This window comes from Chamaea fasciata, unplaced genomic scaffold, assembly GCF_029207755.1.
Source record: "Chamaea fasciata isolate MVZ Bird 193981 ecotype frontalis unplaced genomic scaffold, bChaFas1.0.hap1 SCAF_7, whole genome shotgun sequence".
Classification (NCBI taxonomy): domain Eukaryota; kingdom Metazoa; phylum Chordata; class Aves; order Passeriformes; family Sylviidae; genus Chamaea; species Chamaea fasciata.
The window spans coordinates 7193362-7220034 of record NW_027094092.1 but is presented as its reverse complement, the minus strand read 5'-3'; the positions used below and the strand labels follow the sequence as shown (position 1 = coordinate 7220034).

At 38.7% G+C, this 26673-nt stretch overlaps 1 protein-coding gene across 6 annotated transcripts in view; it reads right to left on the bottom strand.

Moving 5' to 3' along the window:
* Positions 1-26673, bottom strand: part of LOC136292128 (golgin subfamily B member 1-like) — a 34426-nt gene that overhangs the window by 6063 nt on the left and 1690 nt on the right. For 2 of the 6 annotated variants that reach the window (XM_066187418.1, XM_066187422.1), the window contains exons 2-22: positions 25816-25873; positions 24992-25135; positions 24117-24263; positions 22903-23025; positions 22146-22313; positions 21742-21927; positions 21322-21444; positions 21065-21178; positions 20631-20952; positions 20178-20287; positions 19725-19842; positions 19541-19632; positions 18912-19062; positions 15349-15458; positions 14428-14551; positions 13445-13575; positions 12609-12656; positions 12176-12285; positions 11747-11915; positions 11286-11390; positions 204-11018 (exon numbers count right to left, since the gene is read on the bottom strand). In XM_066187418.1, coding sequence (XP_066043515.1) covers positions 204-11018; positions 11286-11390; positions 11747-11915; positions 12176-12285; positions 12609-12656; positions 13445-13575; positions 14428-14551; positions 15349-15458; positions 18912-19062; positions 19541-19632; positions 19725-19842; positions 20178-20287; positions 20631-20952; positions 21065-21178; positions 21322-21444; positions 21742-21927; positions 22146-22313; positions 22903-23025; positions 24117-24263; positions 24992-25135; positions 25816-25860 — 13455 coding nt within the window. In that variant the 5' untranslated portion in view covers positions 25861-25873. The remainder of the gene's footprint in view (positions 1-203; positions 11019-11285; positions 11391-11746; positions 11916-12175; positions 12286-12608; positions 12657-13444; positions 13576-14427; positions 14552-15348; positions 15459-18911; positions 19063-19540; positions 19633-19724; positions 19843-20177; positions 20288-20630; positions 20953-21064; positions 21179-21321; positions 21445-21741; positions 21928-22145; positions 22314-22902; positions 23026-24116; positions 24264-24991; positions 25136-25815; positions 25874-26673) is intronic. The other 4 variants (XM_066187421.1, XM_066187419.1, XM_066187420.1 and 1 more) reach the window with 4 other exon arrangements.

The following is a 26673-nucleotide window of genomic DNA, read 5'->3' as shown; positions in this document are numbered from 1 at the left end:
AATTACAAACTAAGGTTTTCCCCATTTGCTTTGTTTAACAGAGTAATTACCTTAACTCCCAATACTGTAAACACACCTCTGGGCACACAGTGCTATCTTAGCACTCACACAATATACAAAGTTAAACTCCAGAATCTATCATGTCACAGCATTCTCTGCACAAAGAATAAAATTACAGAGCCATGTGGCTAATTACAACTTACCAAAGTTTCCCCATTGTTCTGAGGCACATCCAAACTACTTCTAAAAGAATTTCTCTCATTGATGCTGCTGCAATCAATGGGATACGAAGCTGTGCCCTGCTTGGCTTCAGAAGTTACCTTCTGACGGCTGAGCTCCTGCAGCAATTTGTCTCGGTCATCCTGGAGACTGGCCATAGCCTTGGCAAACGCGTCAATCTGCTGGACATAATTCTCACACTCAGCTGAGAGCCTGCTCACCTCCAACTCCCGACTGACTAAAGTCCTACAGACACTTCCAATCTCATCAGCCACCTGAGCAAGGGTAACCTGATCTGCAGCATCAAGGCCAGCCCCATGCAGAAGAGAGTTTTCTTTGAGGATACTCATGAGATGGGATTTAAACCCCTCCAACTCAGCTGCAAGTTCATCTCCTTTTTTCCTTTCAGTCTTGAGCTCAGAGGTGTATTTGCTCTGAAGAACTTTAAAGTCCTCTATGATCCGATCTCTGTCATTCTGCAGAGCAGTCATTGCTTTCCCAAAGGCCTCATTTTGGGATCTCAACTCACTGTTTTCAGACTGAACTTCGAGCAACATCTTCTCTGCAGAAGCATCAGCTCTACCTCCATCTTCAAGTTTCAAGAGAGTCCCACTGTATTCCTCATCTGCATTTCTACCTCTGGATTTCCAGAGTTCCTGAACCTTTTTCTGAAGCTTTTCTCCATGCTGCCCATTGGATTCTTTTTTCTGAATACTCTCACTACTTAGCAGCTTCTCTCCAGATTCAGAAACAAGTTTCTCCTTGTTTAGTGATGCAATTAGAGATTCTAAATCACTTACTTTAGAGGTCAATTTTTTATTCTCATGTTCCAAGGCCACAGCAGCCTCCCTCTGCAGTTCACTGGAAAGCTGCATCTCTTTTATTTGTTTTTGAAGATCGTATTTTTCATGCTCAAGGCTTTTAATACACTCCAATTTCTGCTTAAGTAAGTCCTTCAGCTGATGGTCTTTCAGAGATAAAACCTGGTTAAGATCTTCCCTGTATTTTAACAGCTGTGCACTCAGCATTGCATTTTCAGAATGCAGATCATCTATCCTATTGAGGAGGACCCTTAATTCCTGTTTCAAAGCATTAGTCTCACTTGCACTGTCAACTAAAAGACTGTCCCTCTGGTTTAAGACATCCTGGTGAAGATGTTCCAGCTCCTTGTATCTAGTAAAAAGATCATCCCGGTCATTCTGGAGAGATGACATGGATTTTTTAAAGGCATCTATTTCACTGGCAATCGCAGCCTTATCCTGACCTGCTTTTTCTGCTTTCACCTGGAGATTTTTCAGCTCGTTTTCCAGCCTCTGACGGGACTCCTCAGCTTGCTGTCTCTCCATCTGCAATGACCTTACCTGAAGTTCATACTCTTTGATCTGATTCCTATGTTGAGTCTGTACCTGAATCAGATAATCTGAAATTTCATCCCCTTTTGAAGAAATGAGTAAGGAAATTTCTTTGTCTTTATTATTTAGCATGATCTTCATTTGCTCAGAAATGGTCATCTGCTTTTGCAATTCAGCACTCATTTTTTCCTTCTCTGCTAGAAGCTCTTGCAATTCTTCCTCCTGTCTTGTAAAATTATTTTCCAGAGCTTTTATCTCTCTTCCTGCACTCTTACTATTCTCTATGAGATGATTAAGAGAATTATTTTCTTTCAGGAGTGCTTGCAAAGCTTCTTCTTTGGACTGAAGAACACTCTCCAACTCTTGCTGTTTGTTAAAAAAGAAGGCATTTTCTTCCTTTATCCTGCAGAGCTCCTCATAGCGCTGCATATCAACAGATTTTTGCCTCAAGTACAGTTCATCCTTTGTTTCCTCTACCACAGAATATTTGATATTTAGTTCTTGAATCTGAGTCATTTTATCTTTCAATTCATCTTGCAAGGCCACTATTCTTTTGTTACTGTCTTCCAGCTGTTTCTCCTTGTTTTGAATGGCCTCTTTGAACTGCATTTCCCAGGTTTTCATCTCAGCGATGACCCTGTCCCTGTCATCCTGAAGGGAGGACATGCACTTTGTGAAAGCAGCCAATCGCGCCAGAGCTGCATTCAGATCTGCCTGCAGCTGCTTGTTCTGAGAGTCCTTCATGCTGACTTCCTCCTGCAAACCCTGAACCTCACTCGTCACCCGATCCTTTTCTCTCTCAAGAGCACCATGTCTTTCCTCCAGGTTCAGAATTTCACTTTTGTGAAGCAATTTCAGCTGCTGGAGATGAAATTCCAATTCTCTCTCATATCCTCTCTTTTGAAGCTGCAGTTCATCTCCCTTCTTCTGAAGTTCTTTCCTCCAGTTTAGATTCTCGTTCTTAAGCCTGTCCACTTCCCTCTTTGACTGATCCAACAGGTTCATCTGTGCAGAAAGCTTTTCCTTGAGATGAAGTATTTCATCATTTGATTCTGCCAGCTTTTCTGATGCATTACTTAAGTCCTTTTCGAATTTTTCAGTTTTTGACTGTGACAATTTCACAGATCTTTCCAAATCCAGGATCAGTTCCTGGAACTTTATAGAATCCTTTTGCAATTGGTTGATCTCCTGCTGTTTCTCCTTTAAGAGTTCTTGCAATTCTTTTGTTTTGTTTTTAGTCCCATTATTATCCCTCTGTGCACTTTTCACCTTCTCCTCAAAGATCTTTACAAGATGGAGCTGCTGCTCTTCCTTTTCTCTAACCACATTAGATTTTTCTGCCTTTAACTCTTCCAGCTGCTGTAACAGCAAGTTATTCTGTACCTGTACTGATTTCATCCTATCAGTAAGATGATCAACTTTTTTAACATGATTAAGCAATTCTGTCTCAAGAAATTCTTTCTCACTCTTTACTTTGTAAGAGCTTTCTTGTACATTTTCTAATTCTTCCTGTAACAGACATTTGTCATCCTCTAAAATCTTTACTTTTTCATTTAGACTAACGATTTGTTGTGTTAGACTTTTACATTCCAGGTCCAGCTTTGTTAGAGAATGAGTTTTGTGGAGGAAAGATTTCTCAGTTTCTTGCGCTTTTTCAGAAATTAACTTTCTTTCTTGTTCTAGGACAAGTACAGCTTGTTCTTTCTCAGAGAGTTTATCCTTTAACACATTAATATCCTTTAACAGTGATTCATTCTCACATAATGCATCACTGATTTTGGACTGTGTATTATTTTGGTACACTTGCATTTGAACCTGCAGTTCTCCCAAGGCTGCTTTAGTTACAGTGATGTTATTATGAAGGACATCATTCTCATTCTGAATTTTCTCTAAAGCCTGCTTTAGGTTTTCAGAGGTTTGTTTCAGCTGCTCGTTCTCCTCCATCAGCTGATGGTTCTGCTCAGTGAGCTCACACAGACGATCCTGGTGTTCCTGCATCTTGGCCTCCTGCTCACAGATCTGCCTTTCTGCTTTGCTCTTTAATTCCTCAACCTCCGTTTTCTTGGCGTCACCGAGTTGTTTCAGTTGGTCCTTAATAACCTCATTCTCATCAAGGAGATTTTGTAAATGCTTCTGCAGAGCCTCCTTTTCAGACTGTCCTTCCCTGAGCCTTTGAACCACCTCTTGCTTCTCTTTCCTACTGAGATCAATGACTTGCCTCATATCTGCCACTTTACTACTGATATTCTCATATGCCTGAAGAAGCGATTCATACTCCTGCTTTAATTCGCTATGTTTAGCCTTCCATCCTGTCAATTCAACTGTCTGAGAATCTTTTAAGGTATTTAATTGGAAAGAAAAGGCCTCTTTTTCCTGAACTATGGACTCCATGGTGGATTTCAAACTTTCACATGCCGCAGTGAGGTTTTCATTTTCAGTCAGCAGCCTCGCGTTTTCCGAAGCAAGGGTCTCCTCTCCGGACAACGAAGTCACAGCACTTGAACTCTGCTTTTCTCTGCCAAGCTCTAGCAAGTGCTCCAACATTCCTGTCTTGTTCACCAGTTCTTCTCTTTCCAACATCAGCTGTTCAACCTTTTCCTTTAGACATCTATTTTCTCTCAGGGCTTCTTTACGCGATATTAAAGCTGCTTGTAATTTCCTTTGGAGGCGCTCTCTGGATCTCTCTTCCGTTACAGCTGTTTGCTCTTGGGCTTTGGAATCATTTAAATTTGCAGGTTTTGCCAGTGGCTCTTCCATTGTTTGCATTTGTTTCTGGATGTCACATTCTGTTGCTTCCCTCAGTTTAGTTTTCCCAGAGTGCTCAGACTCTGACAGTTGAAAAGCGGTGACTTTTCCTTCCAAATTCCCTTGAAGGGAATTACTTTCTGAACCAACCTCTCCCAATTCCTTTTCAGTCCCATTTTCTTCCTTAAGCTCTTTGCCTGACACCACAGGTTTATTCGTCTCTACCTTCTCATGCAGCATACACAGCTCTGCCACAAGATTTTTGTTTTCTTCCCTGAAATGTTCTACCTCCTTTTTCATCTTAATTAGTTCCAAATTGGACTTTTCCAAAGAGCTGAGAAGTTCCTCTTTTTCACTCTTCATGTCTTCAAATGCTGTTTTGTAATGGTGGGCTTCTTCCCGGCCCTCTTTTATGGCTTTGTTTAATAATTCTTTTTCCAGACCAAGTTTCTCTTTTAAATCTGTAAGTGAACATTTCAGTGCTTCTATTTCCTCATTCTTTCCTGCAACCTCCTGCTTAGCTTCAATTCTCGACCTCTGCAGTTCCTCCTGGCTCATCCTGTAATCCTCTTCACTTTTTTGAATAAGTGCTTTTTTCTCATTATTCACATGTTCAAGCACTGCCTTGAGCTCTACAGTTTCAGTCTCATGTGCTTTCAGCTTTATCCGTAGGTGCTTTATGTCCTCCAATAAGCTGCCCTGACATTGCTCCTGCTGTCTCAAAGACTTTAAGCTGATTGTTTCTTCTTTATCATCACCAAATGCAACCAATATTTTTCTCAACTCTTTCCTTAACATGTCTGTTTCCTCTTGAAGTCTTGCATAATCACTTCTTAGTTCTTTTAGCTCGGTGTCTTCACTTGGCACTGCAGTGATCATGTATTCTGACTCTTTCAAGAATGCAACCTGAACCCTGTTTCTTGGTTTGTCTGATTCCAAATTCCTTGGGTCAGCTTGTTCTTCTCCCAGCAGTGCCTTGGGTGGAACCAGCTCTTTCCCTTCTAACTGGTTAAAGCCCAGCTCTTTACATTTTGTTTGGAGAACTTCCCAGAGTGCTTTATGTTCTTGCCTGAGCTGCTCAAGGTGGGTTTTTTGCTCATCAAAAGCAGCTGCCAGCTTTATGTGCTCTTGCCTTTCTTGCTGGAATTTTTTCATATCTTCTTTCATGACCAAAAGCTGCCTCTGTAAAGCTTCTTTTTCTTTTTGCAATTGATTCATGGCATTAACATCATTGTTAGGATTCAGACACTCATTCCTGTCTCCAGCACTTGAACCAGGCTCTTCTGAACTCGATTTTTTCAACAATTCTTCCTTCTTTTTAAGTTCAGACTTCACCTCTTCAAGAGACAAGAGCAACTGAGAACGTTCCTCTTGATAAGCCCTTGCTCTTTCATTAAGCACAGATTGCAGATGAGCAAGCATACAGTCCTTCTCCCCTAAAGATTTTAGGTTCTGCTCACAAACATTTTGTTTTTCAGCTATGACATCATTCAGTTCTGCGATATTGTGCTGAACTTCCTCTAAATAGGATGCTCTTGAAGATAAGGTTTTGGTCAGATCACTTATCTTGGCATCTTTTTCTACAAGTTGTTGCTTCAAAGTTCCAAGGTGAGACTCAAAATCATTATTTTGCCCTTCAATTAGTTTCAGTTTGTCTGTTAACTCATTAACTTGCTTCAACAGCTCCTCTGCTTTTTTCTGCTCTTTTTCTATTTCTTCCTGTCCACTCTTTTCTAATTTTCCAACTTTTTGCATTAGATCTCTTCTTACTATCAACGCCGCTTGAAGCTTCTTTTTCAGATTCTCTTTTTCCTTTCCCATTTTCTCAAGATTACACTTCATCTCCTCTTTTTCATTCATTAAATCTTTAAACTCAGCTTCTCTACTGCTTAACAAAACCTGGTTATGTTCCAGTTCTTTCTTACAATCCCCAAGTTCCTGCAAAACTCGGTTTAGCTCTGCCACTGAACTATTATGAACAGCTTCCAGGTCTTGCAGTTTGGCATTCAATGTACTCCTCTCTTCAGAAAAATTCAGCATTTCATTAGACAATGACTCCATGACCTGGGTAACAGAAGAGTCTTTTTCTTTCATTTGCTGGCTTAGACCAGAAATTAAATCCTTCTGCTGATTGACCTGGGAGGTTAAGTTTTTGATGAGCTGATCTTTTTCCCCCATTTCTTCAAGGAGACTTGCTACTTTTTTACCCTCAGCCTGCAGCTTCTCTTGACTAGTTCTTACCATTTCTTCTGATTCATTCATCTTGCCTTGAAGAAATTCCACCTGCTTCTTTATTTCTGCCAAAGACTCCTCCCTTTCTTTCAGGAGATAGTCTTGTTTGCCTAATGTTTCCTTGAGTGAGACCATTTCTTTTGAGAGACATTCCATTTCAGACATGTGTTTGCCCTTCATCTTTTCCATGTCACTCTGCAGCACCTCCTTCTGCTTCTCAAGTGACTCCATACCTCGTAATTGATCTTCCATGGTGTCTATTTCTTTCTGTTTTTCTAAAAGCGCCAGTTGCAAACGCTCTCCTTCTGTTTCTTTGCTCAGAATAGCAGTTACCAGAGTGGAGAATTTTTCCAACTGAGTTTTACTATCAGTTGGCTGCAGTTCAGAATCTGAAATTTGTGCCTTCTTTTCTTTACATAAAAGCCTACTACTAAGTAATGGAGATAAGCTCCGAGTTAATTTCTCTTTTATAAGATCCAGCTCTTGCTGCAAAGACTGGATTTCGCTATCTTTTGATTTCATTTCACTTTCTAAACTGCTCAATTGCACAGTAAGATCATTATTTTGTGAATTTGCCCTATCAAGTTCTGTCACCCATTTGTTTTCTGACTCAAGCAGACTTTGTTCCAGAGTTTGACATTTAAGTTCTAATTTAGAAAGTTCTTCACCCTTCACACTAACCTGCATCTGTAACTTCTCTTTTTCAGTCTTCATCTGCAGTTTGACAGCATCTATCTGCATCCTTGAATAATTCTCACTGGTTTCTAGCTTTTCATGGATTTCCTGGAGCTCTTCCAATTTCTTTTGCAGATCAGTCTGAGAAGAAGTAAGTTGTGTGTTTTCAGCCATCAGTTTACCAACATCATCTTGCAAAAGGTTTTTTTCTTTCTCTAAAGACTCCACCTGGCTCTGCAGACTATTTATTAAAAGTGTGTTGTCATGGCAGTCTTGAGATGATTTGGAATTTACATTGTTGAACTCCAGCTTCAAACATTCCAATTTCTCAGCCTGTTCAGTGCACGTTACACGCAGAGACTCCACAGCCAAGTCTTTCTGCTGTAGTTCTTGTTCCTGGGTATTTATTTGGTCTAGTGCTTTCTGGTGCTCATTTTTAAGACAGTCAAGCTCAACAGTCAAAGAATCAATTTTTTTCTGATGATTATCAAGCTTCTCGTTCTTTTCCTGAAATTCCTCAGTCAGTTTTTTCATGGCTGTCCCACTTTCTTCTAGTTTGGATCTGAGAATGTCAATCTCACTACAAAGAGCATTAACACTGCTCTCTGCCAACTGTACACTGGCATCTTTCTCCTTTAAGGAATTAAGCAGTCCAGCAATAACTTCATCTTTGTGCCCAAGAGCCACGTTCAACTCAGTTCTCAGCTCGTACTGTGTTTCAATTTTCTCCTGGAGAGATAAAAAGGCATTTTCTTTCTCATGGACTAGCTCTTTAGAGTTTTGTAGTTCTTGTGTTAGTTCATGGACCTGACTTTGGAGCTGAGAAATTAAATGTGTCTTCTCTTCATCTTTCCTTGCTTTCTCCTTCAGAGTTTCGAGGAGACTTTTGTTTTCTGTAAGAGATGATTCCTTTTCTGATAAGGACTGGTCCATCTCAATTATTACATTCTTCTGATGCTCTATTTCTTTTTGGAAATTCTCTTTCATTTCCTGCAGCTCCACCACCTGTATCTTTAAGACACCACACTCAGTCTCTTTCTCTTGAAGTTGCATCTTTAAATTCTCCCTGAATATTGAAATATTGTTGATGGCAGATTCTTTTTCTGAAACAAGTACTTTTAACTGTTCTGCTTCAGAGGCTAAAAGCTGTAACTGTTTCTCCTGCACAATAGAAGAATCCTGGACCTCAGAAAGCTGTGCTTTTAAACTGTTGCATTCATGTATCTTTTGTTTTAAAGATGCATCTTTCTGCACAATTGCATCATTCAACCGGGACAATTGTTCTGTCATGTTTTTAAGCTGACTTTGAAGGTTAGAAATAACCTCCATATTCTCAGACAGTTGAACCCTAAGTACATCAGACTCTTCAGATTTATCTTTTAATAACTTAAATTCATTTTCTTTTTCCTGCATTGCACGTCGGAGGTCATTGGTTTCAAAATTCAGGGCTTGTATTTGGCATCGCAGATCTGCAATGAATTCCACATATCGCTCTTCTCCTGCCACTTTATCTTTCACTTCCTGAATCAAAGCCTCCTTTTCAGAAAGGAGAGTTTCTTTCTCCTCAAAGGAAATTTTAAAGTTTTCTTTCTCCATCAACAGGCTGTCAATTTGGTCCTTCAAATCTAAAATATTATGACTTTGTTGGGACAAGTGTGACGTTAAAGCAGCTATCTCCTCTGACTTTTTGATTACTGTAACATTAACTGTCTCTATGTCTGCTTTCAATTTTTCATTTTCTAGAGCTGCTGTTTGCACTTGTTGCCTTGCTGAAGTAATTTCAGACTGGAGACATTTGCATTCATGTGACTTCTCACTCAATAACCTTGAAAAGTCCTCCTTTTCGTGCCTAAGCACCTCCACTTCTTTGCTTAATAGCTGTAGCTGATTATTTAACACTGTATTTTCTTCCATTTTTTCAGAAATTTGTCTCTGAAATTTCTCAAGTTCTGAACCCTGACTTTTCACAGCCAGGTCTCTTTCCTCTACAAACTGAGCTAATTTAGTTTTTTCATCTTTAAGATTTTTTATTTCATCCTGCAATTCTACAACACAACGCTTACTCTCTTCCATTTCCTTACATAATGAATCATTTTGAAGATTTTTCTCTTCTAGAGACCTGTTTGCAGTTTCAAAATCCAAAGTTATGCTTTGAATTTGTTCCTGCAGGAGTAAATTCTTTTCCTTACTATGGCTGAGCTCTTGCATTAGATCACTGCATTCAGATAATTTATTATTTAACATTTCTTCTTTCTTTACTTCTTCATCTCTAATCTCCTTCAGCTGAATGAGCAGTGATTGCACTTGTTCATGCAACTGTTGGGTCTGTTCCTTGCTTTCAGACAGCTGTACAGCCAGCACATTACATTCCTTTGTTTTCTCCCCCAGCTGTTCTGTAACTGAACTTTCCTTTTGCTTGGCAACTATCGACAGTTGTTCCATTTCTTTTGCCAGAGTGTTTTTATCACTATTTAGTACTGAAAGAGATTTTTCGTACTCAGCAGTGCTAACTGATAACTTATTCTCCAATTCTGCCACAGCCTGAGTTTTCTTTAACAACTCGCACTCTTTTACATCCAGGAGTTTGGACAAATTCTCATTTTCTCTGATTAGCTGTTCCTTCTCTTTTTCCATTGTACCTACACTTTTTTTTAGATATTCATTTGCTTTTATTTGCTCTGCCAATTTTTCTTGCTTCCCTTCAAGATCTGCCTGCAACTCATTATTAGCTGAAGCTTTCTCCTGTGTCTCCATCTCCCATTTTTTAATTTGTTTATGTATTTCATTTAATTGGTCATTAAGTTCTTTGCAACATGTCTCTTTGGCTCTCAGATCCCCAATTAATTTAAGTTTAGTCTCTTCATTCTGCTTCTCCAAAGCCCCAAGTTTCTGCTCTAATGAAATAATGAGCTCTTGTTTCTCTTGCAACTCTTTTTTAGCTGTTTCCTCATGATCAGTATGTTCTGTGAGCTTCCCAGATAACACAGCCAACTCTTCATCTTTTTTAGCGTTTTCCAAAACCAGTTTGTTGTATAAATCTTTAATTGACTTTAATTCATTTTCCAATGTCTGTGCTTTGCTCTCTTTCTCTTTAAGCAAACTGTTCCATTTTTCCTTTAGGGCATTGTTTTCCTCAAGTTGAGATTTCAAACATTCCATTTCTTTTCTTTGTTTATCCTCTGTTTCTTGCAGTTTTTCAGATGATTTAGTAATTTGCTCTCTCAGCAGAGTAATTTGTGACTCGCACTCTGCGAGCTTGTTATGGTACGCAACATTGTTGGCCTTGATTTCAGAACGGAGATCCTTAATTGTCACGCTGTTCTCAGTATTCTGCCTTATTAATTCCTCGTTTTCTTTGGTTTTAGCTTCATTCTCAGCTCTAACTCTCTCCAGCTCCATTCTCATGGTGTCACTCTGCTCAGAAAGGGCAGAGATCTTCACACTGGCATCTCTCACATCAGCTGTCTGTACTTCCTTCAGCAAATGCATTTCCCTTTCAGCCTTTGATAAAACCTCCTCCAATCCTCGCATCTCCTCCTCTTTGCATTGCACTTGATGCTTCAGGATCATAACCTGCTCAGAATATTCTGTCATGTTCAGAGACAGGACAGACATCTCCTTGTCTTTTTCTGCCAGTGCTTCTTTCAGATTATCGATTTCTCTTTCACGTTTCTGCAGATCTTGAATGAGTTGAGACCTCTCCTCCAAATGGCTTGAATTCAATTTGTCAAGCTCTTCATTGGTCTGGTCCAGGTCCAGCTGCATGGACTCCACCACACTGTCTTGTTTCAAAGTCTAAACAGCAAGAAAATAATGTTACAAGAACACTCCAAATACCTGTTAGAGGGAGAAGTTACACCCGACACAAAGAACAAGCATTTAAGATAATCAGCCTGTACCCAACATAAAGTCACAAGATGTTCTTCTTTAGATTGTTTTAGCAAACAGAAAGCTCAGTGTATGAAATTTAAAGCAGCTCATGCTGTTACTTTTGCTGACATTTAAATGGACCACGAAAAACAAACACAGAATTTCTTCTCTTACATTATTTTTATGAATTACCTTTTCTTTCAGTGTAGTGACTCTTTCTGTGAGATCACTGATGGCTGTTTTCTGCTCAACATTCTCCACTTCATATACACTGCATTTCTTTAAGGCTTCATTCAGCTTAGTATTACAAGTAGAAGTTCATGTGATAGAAGGACATAGAATTCTATTAAAATTGTGATGTTACCAGTCATAATATTGAGTTTACACAACAGTTAAGTTTATACTTTGAAACTAATCAACAATAACTTATCACCCCAATAAAATGTAAATACTTTCATGCAAAGCTGTGTTGGGTCTTAGAAATCTTTACATCAAACTTAAAGCAAAGCAATTAAATGAACAAAACTGTAAAGACAGAGTACAAACTTTCAGACTGGGAAAGCAGCAATAACTCTCTTGGGACACAAATCAGAAGTTATAGTTAAAGCTCATCAGTCCTAATAAGTGAAATACTAACTGTAAGTTTAACTTACTTTTTGCTCAGCATGCACAAACTTTTCCCCAAGCTCTTTGTTAAGAATATCCTTTTCTTGAAGCAGTTTCCTCAAAGTTTCAATTTGTTCCAGCTTTTCTGTTGTGCTAACCAGTTTTTGTTCTCTTTCTCCAAGTGAATTTTCAAGGAAACTATTTCTGTCACTTAATCTGGAAAGAAAATACATATTTAGACATTTTGAAAACAAAGCTTACATTAAGTTTTCTAAACTTACTAACCCCGAACTAAGAGAATCATTATTTTTACACTTTCCATTTAAACTTCCAAGTATAAAAATAACACAACTGCAAACAGAAACACGAATCAGGTTTTTTCAAGTGTTTTGAGAGATTATACTCATCATTAGAAGCTGAAGTGTAAAGCAGAGAAAGTCAGCGGTGTGTGGAGTTGTAAAGAACCTTTGTTTTACCCTTTAAGCTGCTCATTCAAGCCAGAGATCAGAATTTGATGCTTTTCCATATCTCGCATTTGTTGGTTGCGCAGTTGGGTGAGTTGAGTTTGCAAACGCTCATTTTCATTCTGCAACAAAGCAATAATGAACAGCATTATCACACCCAGAGAAGCATAAGAGAACTGGAGAAAAAAGGAAGCAAGCTTTGTTCACACAGCTTTTGGGGGTTTCAAACAGAGTACAAATCTCCTACTCTAGTCAGATCCACTGCACCAATTCAAAAATAAAACCACAAAAATAAAGAAAAAAAAGAAACCAAAAAAAAAACGTACAACAGCAACCAACAACCAAAAGCAAAACACATCCAGAATTAACAGCAAGTAGGACAAACGTGGCAAACTTGTCACCATTCATGAACAGAAGGTGGCATTTTGGAGGAGGCAGAACACACCTGCACCGCCCTCAATAGCTGCCCTTCTTCCTCTACACCAAACGTTACCTGTATTGAAAGGCTTTGTTACAAGAGTCCCAATAATTAATGTAAGCTTGTCTCTCATCTTAAAGCCAGTCATTCTCTTTTATACACGTGCGACTTAACAGATGAAGAACCATGAGTAATGCACCAAAAGTTTGAGTACAAGAGCAGTTGTGTCACTTAGTGAAAATATGCTTCACAAATTATGCCAGTAACTCATCAGTCAGACAATACTTAAAAGAACTCGACTGTTCTTTGTGGGGCCTTCAGTGAATGGTTTTAAAATATAACTATGTGTCTAGCTAATATCTGGAGTTTAGATTGCATGTGTATATATTTATATAAAATTATGAATCATTTTTCTATGAGCAATTTCTTCCATAAAAATGTGTATGTATATATATGAAAAATTAAATACAAACACACACTTACAGAAAAGAAACTTGAGGCATATAAGGAGTGGGAAATTCAAACGAGTCATAACCAAATCTAATTCTGGACTTTCTGGCAAAGACCTCCACAAAGAATTACAAAAATCATGTAGTCTTTTTACTGTATTTCTAAAACAAATAAAGTTTAATCCTAATCATAATTCTCCACGTGCTGAACAAAAGTGACAGGCTTCAACCTCAAAGCATAACATAGGATGTGCACATTCTCTGACAATATAATTAATGAGTGTAAATTAGGTTTCAGCCATTTTTTGTCAGCTTCAAATTGATGGTTTTGGCTTACTGTAGGCTGCGATATAAAGAACATAAACTGAGAATGATTCTCTTGCATCGTCAGGTTTACACAACTCCAAAGCTCACCTGGAGAGCCTCCATTCTACCTTGAAGCTGAAATCTGTCTTCCAAATCCTGACAACGCTCTTCCAGAAAAAGTATTTGTTCCTGCAGTTGGTTTCTTTCCAATTCCAATTCTTCAACCACGCTCCGTAAACCTACTCAGGCCAAAGAAGGAAAATTCTTTCAAGAGAAGTCTACCAAAATTCCTGAAGTCTAGAAATGGCTGCAGCTCTTTGTAGTCAAAGTTCTCATCAGTGCTGGGCAAAAACAAATCTCACCCATTTCCAGTGGAAATGCCTGAGGGACTACATCCCCAAAATTTAGAGAGCAAAAGTACCCTTAACTGTTGGAAAACCAAACTAAAGTTGCAGAGGTCATGAACTCAGACAACCTGGCAGAAATATTCTAATATTGAACCACCACTCCTGTGGCTCAACCAATAGTGTGGCTCATCCTACATTAACCATAAGTTCATCAGGTGCTTGCAGGATCATATCTTAAGAAGTTATTAATAAAACTGGTCTGGACTGACAATTTGCAAGTGAGCCTATTCCACCTTAACAGTAAGATGCATCTGCAAACTTTACCACTGATACAAAAACATCAGTATTAAAAACCGAGAACTGTATTTTTAAACTAAGCAGCAACGGAATGGAATTCTGGTTTGCAACACAACTGTGATATAAACTGGAAACACGTTCACAGGAACAAGACTCATAACTTAAAACAAATACAAGATCTTGCCACGTTGAATATTGATGGGCATCAAAGCTCATCCAATTCCAGTGCTCAGCCATACTGATGCTCTACCTGTGAGCCAGAACTAGGCAGTTCATCCAGCACGCACATGCTTGGAAATGGAAAGGAAGAAAACACAAGCCAAAAAAAATCCAACAAAGATTAGAATACACCACAAATGGGCTGTTAGCTGAATTTGAAAACAGAAATAGACACAAAATGCGGATGCTGTGTGCATGCTTTCATCAACTGTCTAGTCGCTATCACACCTGCATTGGGTGAAGGGTACTCTGGCCACCAACCTCCCATGTTTTCTCCTTCAGCTGAGTCAGTGCTATCCAAGGTCACATTCAGTTCCTGGAAGCATGGTTTGCCATCGAAGGGGAATTCTTCCTACACACAAAACATGAGAAGGAAGTTTAACTGAAAGAAGGAAGAAAGCAGAGGTAAGATAATTCTGCTACTAAAACCACAGTTCCCACCAAAAATCCCAAAACTCAGCACTGATTCAGGCACTCAAATGCAAGTATGTGGGATTGCTGTGGCCTAGAGCAGCCTGCCCAGCTTCCAGTCATTACTTCCAGAAAAGCTAAGTCTCCCACACGTCTTTTAAGATACCTGCAAGCCTTTAAAAACACCCTCGGCTATCTGAGAAGCTAATGGATAACAGTGTTTGGGTATCTTAACTATCTTATGATTTCTAAAGCTAAGAGTTCTCTGAAGTATCAGTTAACTAATTATATTCTTCCAAAGATCTGCTAATGTGACAATGACATCCCAATTCTTACAGAATTTTCAGGAGAGGTACAGCACCAACTACCTAGAAGTCCACCTGAATTAAGTGGCACTAATTATTCAGTAAAGCTCCACCAGCAAAGAGATTTGTAAGGATTTTACTGAAGCCAAAAATGGCCTTAACATCTGAAGCATGCATGTGGCTCCAGGCAAGGGAATTACTCCACAGAGAACCTTGTGATTTTTCAGTGGAAAGGAGTAAGAGGTGTGATGCCATTGGAACTTCTCACCTCCTGGCTATGTACATGATCATTAAATTTATCAGTGTTTTCAGTTCCAATCTATGTTCTTAAGCTCCTAATGTTTTAAAGACTAAAGCACCACATAAGTAACAATACTTCCCACATTTTTATTAACAGACAGGTAAAAATAAACTCACATCTCTTTGAACCCACCTGCAGCTTCCTGCTGGTCTGACTGCCTTTTCTTCTTGCCTGCTGCAGCCTGCCCATTCCTTGAACTGTGGCCAGTTCCTCCTCCAGCTCCTGCTGCCCTGAGACTATGGCTGGATCGGAGCAGCCAGGAAAGAACCAGTCATCCTCAATCAGTTTTGTGCCACAGGAGAGCATTTACATTTATATCAGACACTACTACATGAAAAGAGACCAGGGACAGAGTGAAGTCCCTACAAATGACTGACAGGAACAAGATTAAAGATTAAAATCCACTGCGTTCACCATGTGATTTTCCTCCAACATTTCTATGTAGAACATAAAGTCTGAGTATCTCACTAAGAAGAAGCAAACCGAAGTCTAACTTCACTTCTTCATCAGCTCGAAAGGAAGACTTTATACAGGAGGGTGGAAAGGCTGAGGTTATACCATACTAAGAAGGAAAGCCAATCAATTAAAATGCCAAATTACATCTCAGTTCAAATTACCAGGTTCCAATGTACCTGATTTGTATGATGTAAACCACAGCTTTTTCAGCTGATGTTTTTTTAATCTCAACAATCACAGTCATTTTTACAAAAACTTCAATTTTAGTAGGAGCTCTAAAGCCAGATCATTTGAGGAAGTCACAAGCACATGTTACACTGCAAACTGGGATCAAACCATCTTATCATAAATTAGTAACATCAATCTTTCCAGGACAAATACAGAACCACTAGTAAAAAACCACACTGAATAAACTGAGATTATGACAGCTTAGGTACGGATCCTGTTCATTGTTAGAAATGATTTGTCATCTGAAGTGCATTCCCATCTGTTTTGTGATACGACAAAACACATTCGGGGTAAAGATCAGGAAACAACACGTCCCATGCAAAGCAGACACAACAGCGAAGCCAGGGAAAGGGAGGGAAAGTAAAGGTGGCTCCATACTTTAATTGAAAGTTACATTAATTGGATAATTACAAAACTGGCTTTCAGTTTAGCCACATAAATCCACAGTTGTCCTCACAGCACACAAAACTCAAGAGAACTGATGCCAGTGCATCTGTGAGGTCAACACCAGAAACTATGTGGAGATTCAGCCCTGCAGGGAATACTCTGCTTTCATCTGAGTTGGCCAAGGATTACTTATACCACAGATTTCCTTACCTCACAATTCTGTAGCATCTGCTAGATTTAAATTCTTCCTGTAATATTTCAAAAATTGCACACCTAATGTCTTGTCAGAAAAGATTAGTGGGGAAAAAAAAGTAAAGAAAAAAACAATGACTTTTCAAGTGGGATTGATAAACTGGATTATACTTCTGATTTCAATTACACTTTGGCTTCTTCCACTGTCAATTCATAAGTGTTTTAAACACCGTTGTGTATTCTCTAGATTTTACAAATACCTATTATCATTATACATACTTTTTCAAGCTGTAAAATTAAATACCAAATTTTGATCACAGGCCTTAAACCTCTGTTTACAGGAACTGCCAGTTAAGGGGTTCAAAGAATAAGATCTATTCCAGGTAAAAATTTAAACCCTGCTCTTACACTGTAATGTAGGAACCCAATATATTAAGGCTCCTAAGTATCTGATAATGAAAAAGCAATGAAATTACCATTGTCACAAGAATAACGGAAATACAGAAATTGGAGCTTTAGAATGATTTAGCACACTCAGACAAGTGTTAGAATACTTCCAGTTAAATTGAGCATTGCTTTAATAACAATTAGTAAGTAAATATATTTTCTAATGTTTTACAGCAGCTTAGGAAGCTTTTCATTTGCAATTATCTAACATAAAAACCTGAAAAACTTCCCAGAACATCTTTTTTCAGACATGCACTGCATATCAACAAACTATGATGAGTCTCTACTTCCTCGAGTCACTATTGATGCTACATATTACTTAAATATGGCTTAAAATATTGGTAGCTAATATTAATGCTTGCAAAGTTCAGCAATTTATGGAATGGAATATTATTTTTTTAAAAATACTACTGAATTTCAGGTAGTACTAAGAATGAATTTGACCCTTATTTAATCATAACCACTTGTGGCAAGCCAAGAATTTTGTCTCCAGACACAACATAAATATGGAGTCAGCTGTTACTACAGTGAAAAAAATGAAGATGATTTTATTAACATAAAAGAGGAAACAGGTATTGCAAGGCAGGAGAAACTCAAGTTAAAATCCAGCAGTTGTTACATGTATTGCTAAAAACCACAAACCACCAATGGCAGACCTTGCAAGGCACTGTTGGCGATTTTCTCCACAAGAAGCAAGAGCAGGAGAAATCAGCAACAGTACATTGCAAGCGGCCATTGCTGCAGGAACCTGCATGCACAAAACTGATGGGAAACTGTTCTCCCTGGCTGCCCAAATCACAGTGGAGGGTAGGAGTGGAGGGGGAAGGGACGCTCAGGGCTCACCAGGTGGAACGGCAGGAAAAAAAGAAACAGAAAGGTCATGCTATTCCCAAGGGGAAAAAAAAAATGCAAAATTAAACCTGGACTGAGGCAGAGGAAATTTTACAAGTGTTATTAATATTGCATGTGGCTCTGTGGCCAGCACAGATGAGCTAACAGGTAGATTTAATGGAGGGGTATTATTCCCTTTCAATACCGAGGCATAAATCCTTCAAAAAAGAAGAGACGTGATCCTTAAAAGATTTCTGTGCTTACACCCTGAGATTTCAAATCGATGATGGAAGTGAAAAATAATTTAGTCACAGATTGAAAAGAGAAGGCTCAAATTAACTAACTGGATTAATTATAATGGTAGGTCCTGTGCATTAAAATTTGCCATTATTCCCCACGCAGTTAACTAAGAGGACAAAAATAGTCATGGAAAGAGCAATGAAAGCTATCTAAAATTTAACCAGACTTTTCTAAGTTTTAATAGAAGTCACTTCAGTTTCTCATCAGCTGATTAATTAATAATTCAGCAAGCTCTAAAACAGATTATTACTTGAAATGCTATTTTCTGTAGGTAATCTGATATTTTTTAACCAATTCCAAGCCACTGCCAGTGAGCATTATTCAGCTGGCCTATACAAGTGGCACCTACCAATAGATCACTAAATACCCTACACAGAATTCACGAGAAATTTCCTGAAGAGAAACTCCATGTCAGGTACATTTTGCTTAAGTACCATCTTGATTCCTCTAATTCAAACCAATGCTACAGTCCCCCTCACTTTCACCAGTTTTCTAGGCAGGCAGCTTAAATATTTCAATGAGGAACTATTTATCATCGATAAAACATGATTTTTAGTCATTTTTATCATATGCAGATAATAAGCCTTTCAAGCAGTCTTACAGAGCAGCTCCAATGGCAAACAGAACAGCACATCTACTAAAAATTATATAAAACAAGGTGAATGTATGAAAAAACAAACTTGAGGGAATAGGAAAAAGCAGAAACTGCAAATTTCAGCAATTTCACTAACTGTACATACTTCATGACTACAGAAATGAGTCACAGTGGTGTGCTATCAACTCAGTCTGAAGCACAACAGACACACACAGATCTATAAAAACAGGATTGTTGCACTGGAAATAAAATAATTCACCTTCTCTCTCCTCCTCAATCTGAGCCATTCTCAAGGCCATGGCAGATTTCTCTTCTCGGACTTGATCCCGGGACTCCTCTGACTCCGGGACATTTTCCTGCCATTCCAAGAGCTGACTCTGCAATTCATCCACACTACCTGATTCACTGGCCTAACAAGAGAAATTCTGCGTTAAAATAAATTTACCACACCCCTCTGCAAATGTAAATACACTCTAAGTTGGCAAACCATCATAATTCACCATTTTACATAAATAAAAATCTATGAAATTGTTAAGTGTAGACTGCAGATGTTGTAGATTATGTGAAAAACAAGTCCCACGACTTCATAAAATATCAAAAATATTTTGTCTACAAAATAACAGCCACACTTTGATGACTCATGTTAACTATAACTAAACAAATAGCGATCTGCTTGGAAAAATGTGATTTAAAATGTGTGCAAAGTAGGTAGAAGTCAATCTTTTTGAGTAATACAAAACCTGTCATCTTGTACTCCAACTGAACAGCCACTGACAATTCCATCCATCAATAAATTAACTCTCAGCTACAAAATCCAGATGACACACTTTTCGAAGTCTAATTAGCACCATTAGTCAATAACTCATGCAAATCAATTTTCAAGTCAACCTGTGAAGCTGCTCTCTTTGTAACTTGGTCAAGATCAGCCTGCAGCTTCCTCTGCTGCTCTTCATAGAGCTCCAGCTTTTTCAGCAGTTCTTCTACAAAAACATAATAAATTTGGCTCATGAGGACACAAATAATTTACTTTTGTCTCTTTACTTTGGATCATCTGCACAAGACTTTCTTTTACCATTTTGAGTTCTGATTTCATGCAATGACTGCAGTTTTGACTGTAGTTCTTCATTTTCAACTTCTAATTCTGACACACGACTGCTTAAGGCAGAGACATCATTTTTCTTTGAGGAAAACTGAAAGAAAACACAGTTATGGGGGTTTCAAACACAGCAAAGTCCTTTTTTTCTTATTCTTTAGTAGTATCTAGAATAGCTGTTTTTCTAATATTTAAAGTGCAATACAGCAGCTCATCTCTAACAGATTTACTCCTGATAACACAATTTGTGCTATTTTTTATTTAAACTACATCTTGTATCGACACTTTACATCCATTCCATTTTCACACTTAGTTCATGAAGTAAACTATCTTAATATTCCATTTACCCCACAGTTCACTTTTTCCCAATCAAATCTCCAAGCACAGTACTTGAAGAAAGACACAGAGCCTTAAATACAAAGCTACACGTACATTTTTCAGTTCATCCTCCAGCTGTTTGATTCTTGATTTAGACCAAGCCTTCATTTTCAAAAACTTGGCTTCAGATTTGCTGGCCTCTTCTGTTTTCAATTTCACTTGGACTAAGAAACAAGAAGCAGGAATTATTTAAAACTGTAGAGAGATTATTAATACAGAACTTGTGTGTAATTCCTTTAGCAACTGGAAGTTACACAAGACAACAGCATTTACAGAAAAACATAAGTATTAGAAACAGTGAGAAATTTATAGTTCATGTGATTATCTTGGTAATCCTCTAACCCTCATTATTATAGTCCTTGATCACTATAATTACTGTGGCAATACTATTCCATCTAATTTCATGTAGTTCTAATTGCAGTAGGTATTGGACTGGCTCAAAACACATAAAAGTCTGGGGCAAAGTAACTTTTAATATTGTCAGTAACAACTGCTTAAATAGGATACCTTCCAAATCTTCCATCTTCTCTTTGGTTATAGATTCCAGATCTCTGGCTTCTTTGGATACACTCTGTCCACCAACACTCAACTCTGCCACTTGTTTCTGAAGCTGAACCAGGGCCTGGTCTTTCTCCTGCAGCTCAGTTTCATGTTTCTCTTGAATTTCATGCAGTTCAGCATTGTATTTCGCCTTAACTTTTGTCATTTCAAGCTCATGTTTCTCCATCATGTCTTTTAATTGGGCTCTCATTACATGTTTCTCAGCATCCAGTTTAGACTGGAGGTTTTCTTTTTCAGACAGAAGACGTTTCAGGTTTTCATTAATCTCCTGTTTAAAAAAAAAACCAAAAACCACAAAAACATTTATAATTTTAATACAAAGTATTCTTCCTACCACTGTCAGGCATTTTACCTGTACTCCTACTTATGGCATTTCTTACTTTCAATTGCTGGTCCTTGGCATCCAGCTCTTTTTGCAAGACATCAATCACCTGTGTCCTTCCCAGCATGACTTCTTCCTTTTCATGGAGCTTCTGTTTCAAAGCCTTTAGTAGCTACCAAAAATAAAAAGTTAAATAATCAAGCAATCTATAAAAGACTTATTTTTATTCTCCCAACCAGACACTTGAACTGTGTCGCAGAGTTCAGTAATTACATGACTCCCAATTCAAGCTGGTGAGTTTCCAGAGCAACGTACCTGTTCTAGGTCAGCACTTGCATCAGATTTAGCAGCTAATCTAAAAAGCTCCTGCTCATGCTTTTCTCTCTGTGCTTCCAGCTCCTTTTCCTTTTCCTGGATAATCTTTTGAAACAAACGTACCTAAAACCACAAAGAAAATAAATATGAAACCAGCCCACAAACTACAGTAAAACCACACTGAACTGTCTAACTAAAGGTACAGCAAGATACTGGATTCCAAATTAAGTCTGAATTTAGCTTCCAGTAACATTAAATATGCTAATTAGTCACTTATGTTCATTCCTTAGTTTCTATCAACTAAGCCCAAATGGCAGTCTGCTCCTCAAACACCTGTATTCTGCTTCCAATGTGGTTCGTAACTCTCTTACCATTTTCCTAAGAGCTGGATATAACTTTTGGAATCCTGAATTAACTTACATTTTCCATGTATGTAGCTTCTTTTCCTTGGAAATGCTCTCTTTCCTTGTTTTGAATATTTTTCAGACTCTCGATCTGCTCCTGGAACAAGCTGCACTTCTCTTCACTGTCTCCCACCTTCTTGGTAAGGTTCTGCACCAGAATCTCCATGCTTTGCAGTGATGACTCTGTAGCTGCCAGCTGGTTCTTTACAATGCAAACCAAAAGACAATTAGCAGAAAAATGATACAGCAATCATGAAGCCTTTCCCTGGTAAGGACAAAATAAGTAAGTATATTTATATATATAAATGAAGGTAGTCAGTAAAGAATGTTTATTCACATGAATTAACCGTGTTTCAGAGAGGGAATTTGTTGGTTCCTTGAAAACTCTAAGAGATTTTTTTAACCTAGCTGCTAACATACCTTCAATTCTTCATTGGGCAGGAATATTTCATGGGCAGCATCACTGGATCCACAGGCCACCTGCAAATCCCTGATGTAAGCATCCCTTTCAGCCAGCCTCTTCTCCTTCTCTGCCAGCATGGCATCCATGTCAGCCCCACGGCTGCGCTGCGCCTCCAGCTCAGCATCCTGAGGGTGCAAAGGCAGAATTGCCTGTGGCCTGTGCTTCCATCTCCAGCACAGAAGAATGGCAGGCATCACTGCCTTACTACCTGTGTTAGAGTACTCCAAAAATTGCCACCAGATGTATAAGTGGATCTGTCTGAAGTGTAATCATTATTTACTGGACCTTTCTCTCTCAAACTCTGCAGCATTCCCATTCCTGCCACTATCCCCAGGGAAGTTACGGACACAAAACACCACAACACGGAATCAGCCCTTGCCTACATTTATTCCTGTTATGACCTATTTTTTCAATGAGGAAAATAGAAGCAAACCAAGCATTTTTGTTCAAAATGTAAGATTTAAATACAACATTGACCCACAGAGCTCATCTTTGTGTATCCTACTCCATTCATGCAGGACTCCCTGTTCACTTGAGGGCACAATGACAGAACCCCCAAAATGCCCTTGCTGAGGCTGTAACGTAACAATTCCTCAACACAAAAGTCCCAGAATGACTGTCCAGCAGCACAGAATTGAATATATATTTAAATAAATATATTCAAACATATTCCTACACCACAAAGGGGAAAAGTCACGTCATATAAAACACCACCTTTTTCTGTAACTCTTCATTTTTTTGTGTGATCTGGGATTCCAGCTCTTCGATTCTCCTTCTCAGCACTAATATTTTCCCTCGATTTGCTGCAGCATTTTCCTGGTCTCCATCTTTTGATGCCTGCAAAAACGGGGAGGTTTGCATTCCATGAACAGGTAGCTCCTGGATTCTGTACCTCTCCTTACTCTGATAATATTGGTGAAAAAAGCAGAATTTACTCATAGACTGTGTTTCAGTCCTCCTATATATTTCATATTCCATGTAGAAGTTGGCACAGAATTTGTATTAGGCTTATAAAAGTCTTTGTATTTAAATTATTCATGATAATTACTGCTAAAAAGTGGACTGGAATGTGCAACAAAGAGATTCACTTCCTCTGGCAACTGTAACTCAAGTAATCTGGCAAGTGTAGCCCATATATATCAGAGGGTAAACAGGACGCTTGGGGGAAAAAAATGTGAATTCAACCATTCCTAAGCATGTTTTTAATCACAATTTCCACAGTTGTAATTGCTGTTTTATAGACATTATCTGCCATTACAAGAAATCAAGTGCAATTGCTAAGCATGTTTTGTTACCCAAAAAAAAAAGATCAGAAGAATAAATAGTTACTGCACATTTTGGAGGAAAACTGGGGACTGCAACAAACTGATTGTTACTGTTCCCTTCCAGCACAGCTTTAAAATACAAATCCCCCTGAAAAACTAAATCCCCACCAAAGTTGTTTTAGAATCTGTGTGAAGTCCTACTCTGAAGAAATACAAGTCTACTTGCACAACTGTGTTACTACAAACAGATCTGAGACTCTCTTGTTAACAGTAAAACACCTGTCAATTTCCAACACCTAATTTACATTGTGCTCATAAGGACAGTTTTACATTTCCTAAGGAACTAGACAGGTTTTGTTTTCATTTCTTCTCCAAACTTTATCTGCCTGATTCACATGTGTCAAAACTTTGAGCTGCTAATAGGATAAAGAAATGAGAAATTTTTACTAAAACAATTTGAAGGGAATGTGCAATTTTCTGAATTTCTATTGAAAAATCAAAGAATTAAATAGAAACACAGATGAACTGACAACACCTACTCAGTTTACCCTGATCCTAACCTGACTCAGCTCAAAATTTTAATTTCCCCATTGAGTCCAGCATGGAAAACAGCCTACAGCACCCCAGAAATTGTATCTGCTTTCAAATGTGAGAACACCTTACCTTCTTTGGTTCTGCTTTGGCCTCTAAGCCTCCTGCCACTGGTAACTGCTTCTTAAGTTCTTCCAGCTGAGAGGTTAATGATGCAACCTTGGCTTTGTTCTGCAGCTTCAGCTTGGAAAGTTTGGCATCAGCAGATTCCCTCTCCTCCTACAAACATCAAAGTCATGACAGACTAAATTAGCTACATGGACAACTGCCTGCTCAATTCTTCCATTAAAAGAAAAATAGAGAGAGGAAGAAATCTGAAGTGATTAACAAAAAAGATCTCCCCTGAAGAGACATTACAATGTTTCATTTTCATTATTTAAATTTTCTCTTATTTAAGCTTTCTGCACACGGTGATTATTACCGTACAGAATTCAAAACCTTACGGTATAAATTTCCCTCTTTTTTTAATAGCAATACAAATTCTAGGCTTGATTTCTTTAACAAGAGGAATTAATTATTTTTTCATTAAAAAATACAAAAAGACAGACACCTTCATGATAGTGTAAAAGCTTATTTCATTTTGTTTAAAGAGAACTCAACATACAGCGAGTTTTAAAACATGCAGTATTTTAACATTTGGCTCCTCGCACCCACAGATAAAAAGGGCAGAAAGAAATCAACCTTAGGAAGAGATCAACCTTATGATTTTCTAAAATAGAGTAACAAGCCCCAAAAAAGCCTTCAGGATATTAGATACAAATTCCTTCCAGTCCAATCCTGGAAGAGAACACGTGCTGGGAACAAGCAGCAATGTCCAGAGCCCAGAATAGCTCCTTGTGACCCTGCTAGAGCTGCTGTAACAGACTAGAAAACATGTAAAACATGACCAAAAGGACTGAAGGGAGATTTTAAACAATGGTTTTGACAGGAACACACACACACAGTACCTTTAACTGAAGGTCTTTGCTCTGGAGCTCAGCATCCTTCTCCCTGACAAGTTCCTTTAGCTGTGCCAGCAGCTGCTCAGTGCTCATCAGCTGCTCTGTCAGATCCGTCACCGCCGTGCTTCCCACGTCCCTGGAGCCTGCAGCCTGCGGAGATTCAGGGGAATATTCAGCCTGGGGGGATCCAGGGGGAACACTCAGCCTGGGGAGATCCAGGGGGCATTCAAACAGCCAAATGGGGCACACAGCACTGCTCCTCAAATGCCTGCACTTGGTGTCTCAGTTTCTTACAACAGTCAGCAGATGCAATACTAAAACTTCCATGGATTAGATGTCCTTATAGCAGGCTGCTTTTACCAAGCCACATGGAATTCTAAACCTCGTGAACTGCTTGCGCAATATTGGCTTGAAATACACCAAAACCATTCTAGGTATGAACACCTGAACTTCCTCATCCACTGGATTTCTGTCGTGACAGCCAGCAGTGCAGCTAAATAAAATAAATACCCATAAAATATTGATATTGAACCTACTCTACCCAAAGATACCCTGGGAATGGAGCTTATGTAACTCCTACAGATGTTTCCTTAAGGCAGGATAAGCAGAGTGAGGACAAGCACAGCAGCTGTGGCAGGCATGAGAGATTAAACATCAAGGATATAAGAAACAAGGACACAACCTGACTTTTACAGCCCTAAAACTGTCATGATAAAACTAGTCAAACAACTGTTTTATAAAAAAGAAAATACATATGGTTGGTGTATGAAAAATGAAAGATTCTCTGTGCCAGAGTCTTAAAAAGATATTAATAGTAATTCAGTACTTACTGCTGTTTTGGAAGGAGAATCATCTGCACTACCCCATTTCCACATAATTCCACGATGGCTAAGGAAACATAAATGAAGTAATACCACAGTAAGTATCAGGGACTCAGATAACTGTAATTAATTCATACTTCCATGTATGTTGTTGGAAAATGTTTGAGAGTGATTTGTTCAGTTCTGACAGCACGTCTGATCTCCACTACACCACCAGCTGTTGAGAAATAACACTTCTCATTACGTACAAAATACGCATAACGTGCCTCTCCTAAAAACTGCCAATGTTTCCAAAATGCCAATACTTCCAAAAATAATCCAGAGAAGTCTTTAAAGAGCAAATGCCACAGAGTATTATTCAGCACAGCTGCCTCTCCAACATATAAATAGAAGATACAAACCACATACAGTTTGCTAATATTTAACCTGACCCTACACGCTGCCTGTCACGGTAGGAAAACAGGGATTACATCAACGCAGGTTTCTAAAAAAACCACACATTAAGGCTAAAACCATTAAATGACATCAAACTGCTTGAATTGCTGTGACTGCTGCTCATATCTGAGAAGTACAACCAGCACTGCACCTGCTCAGCAATTGTCACTCCCAACTAGCAACACCCAGAGGAAAACCACATGTCCTTCCCATCCTGTGTTACAGAGCTCTGACCTACACATCCACAGAGCAGGCCTGAATTTGGAAAGCAGTTCATAGTAAGCATTAGCACACAGCTTATCATGGAAAGAATGCAGCCTGATAGCAGAGGCTGCTTTTACAGCAGTTCATCACTTCAAAGCTCAGCCCAGGAATCACAGGCTGCAACCTATGGCCCTGCACATCACCTGCATGACCAGACTGGATCCTCCT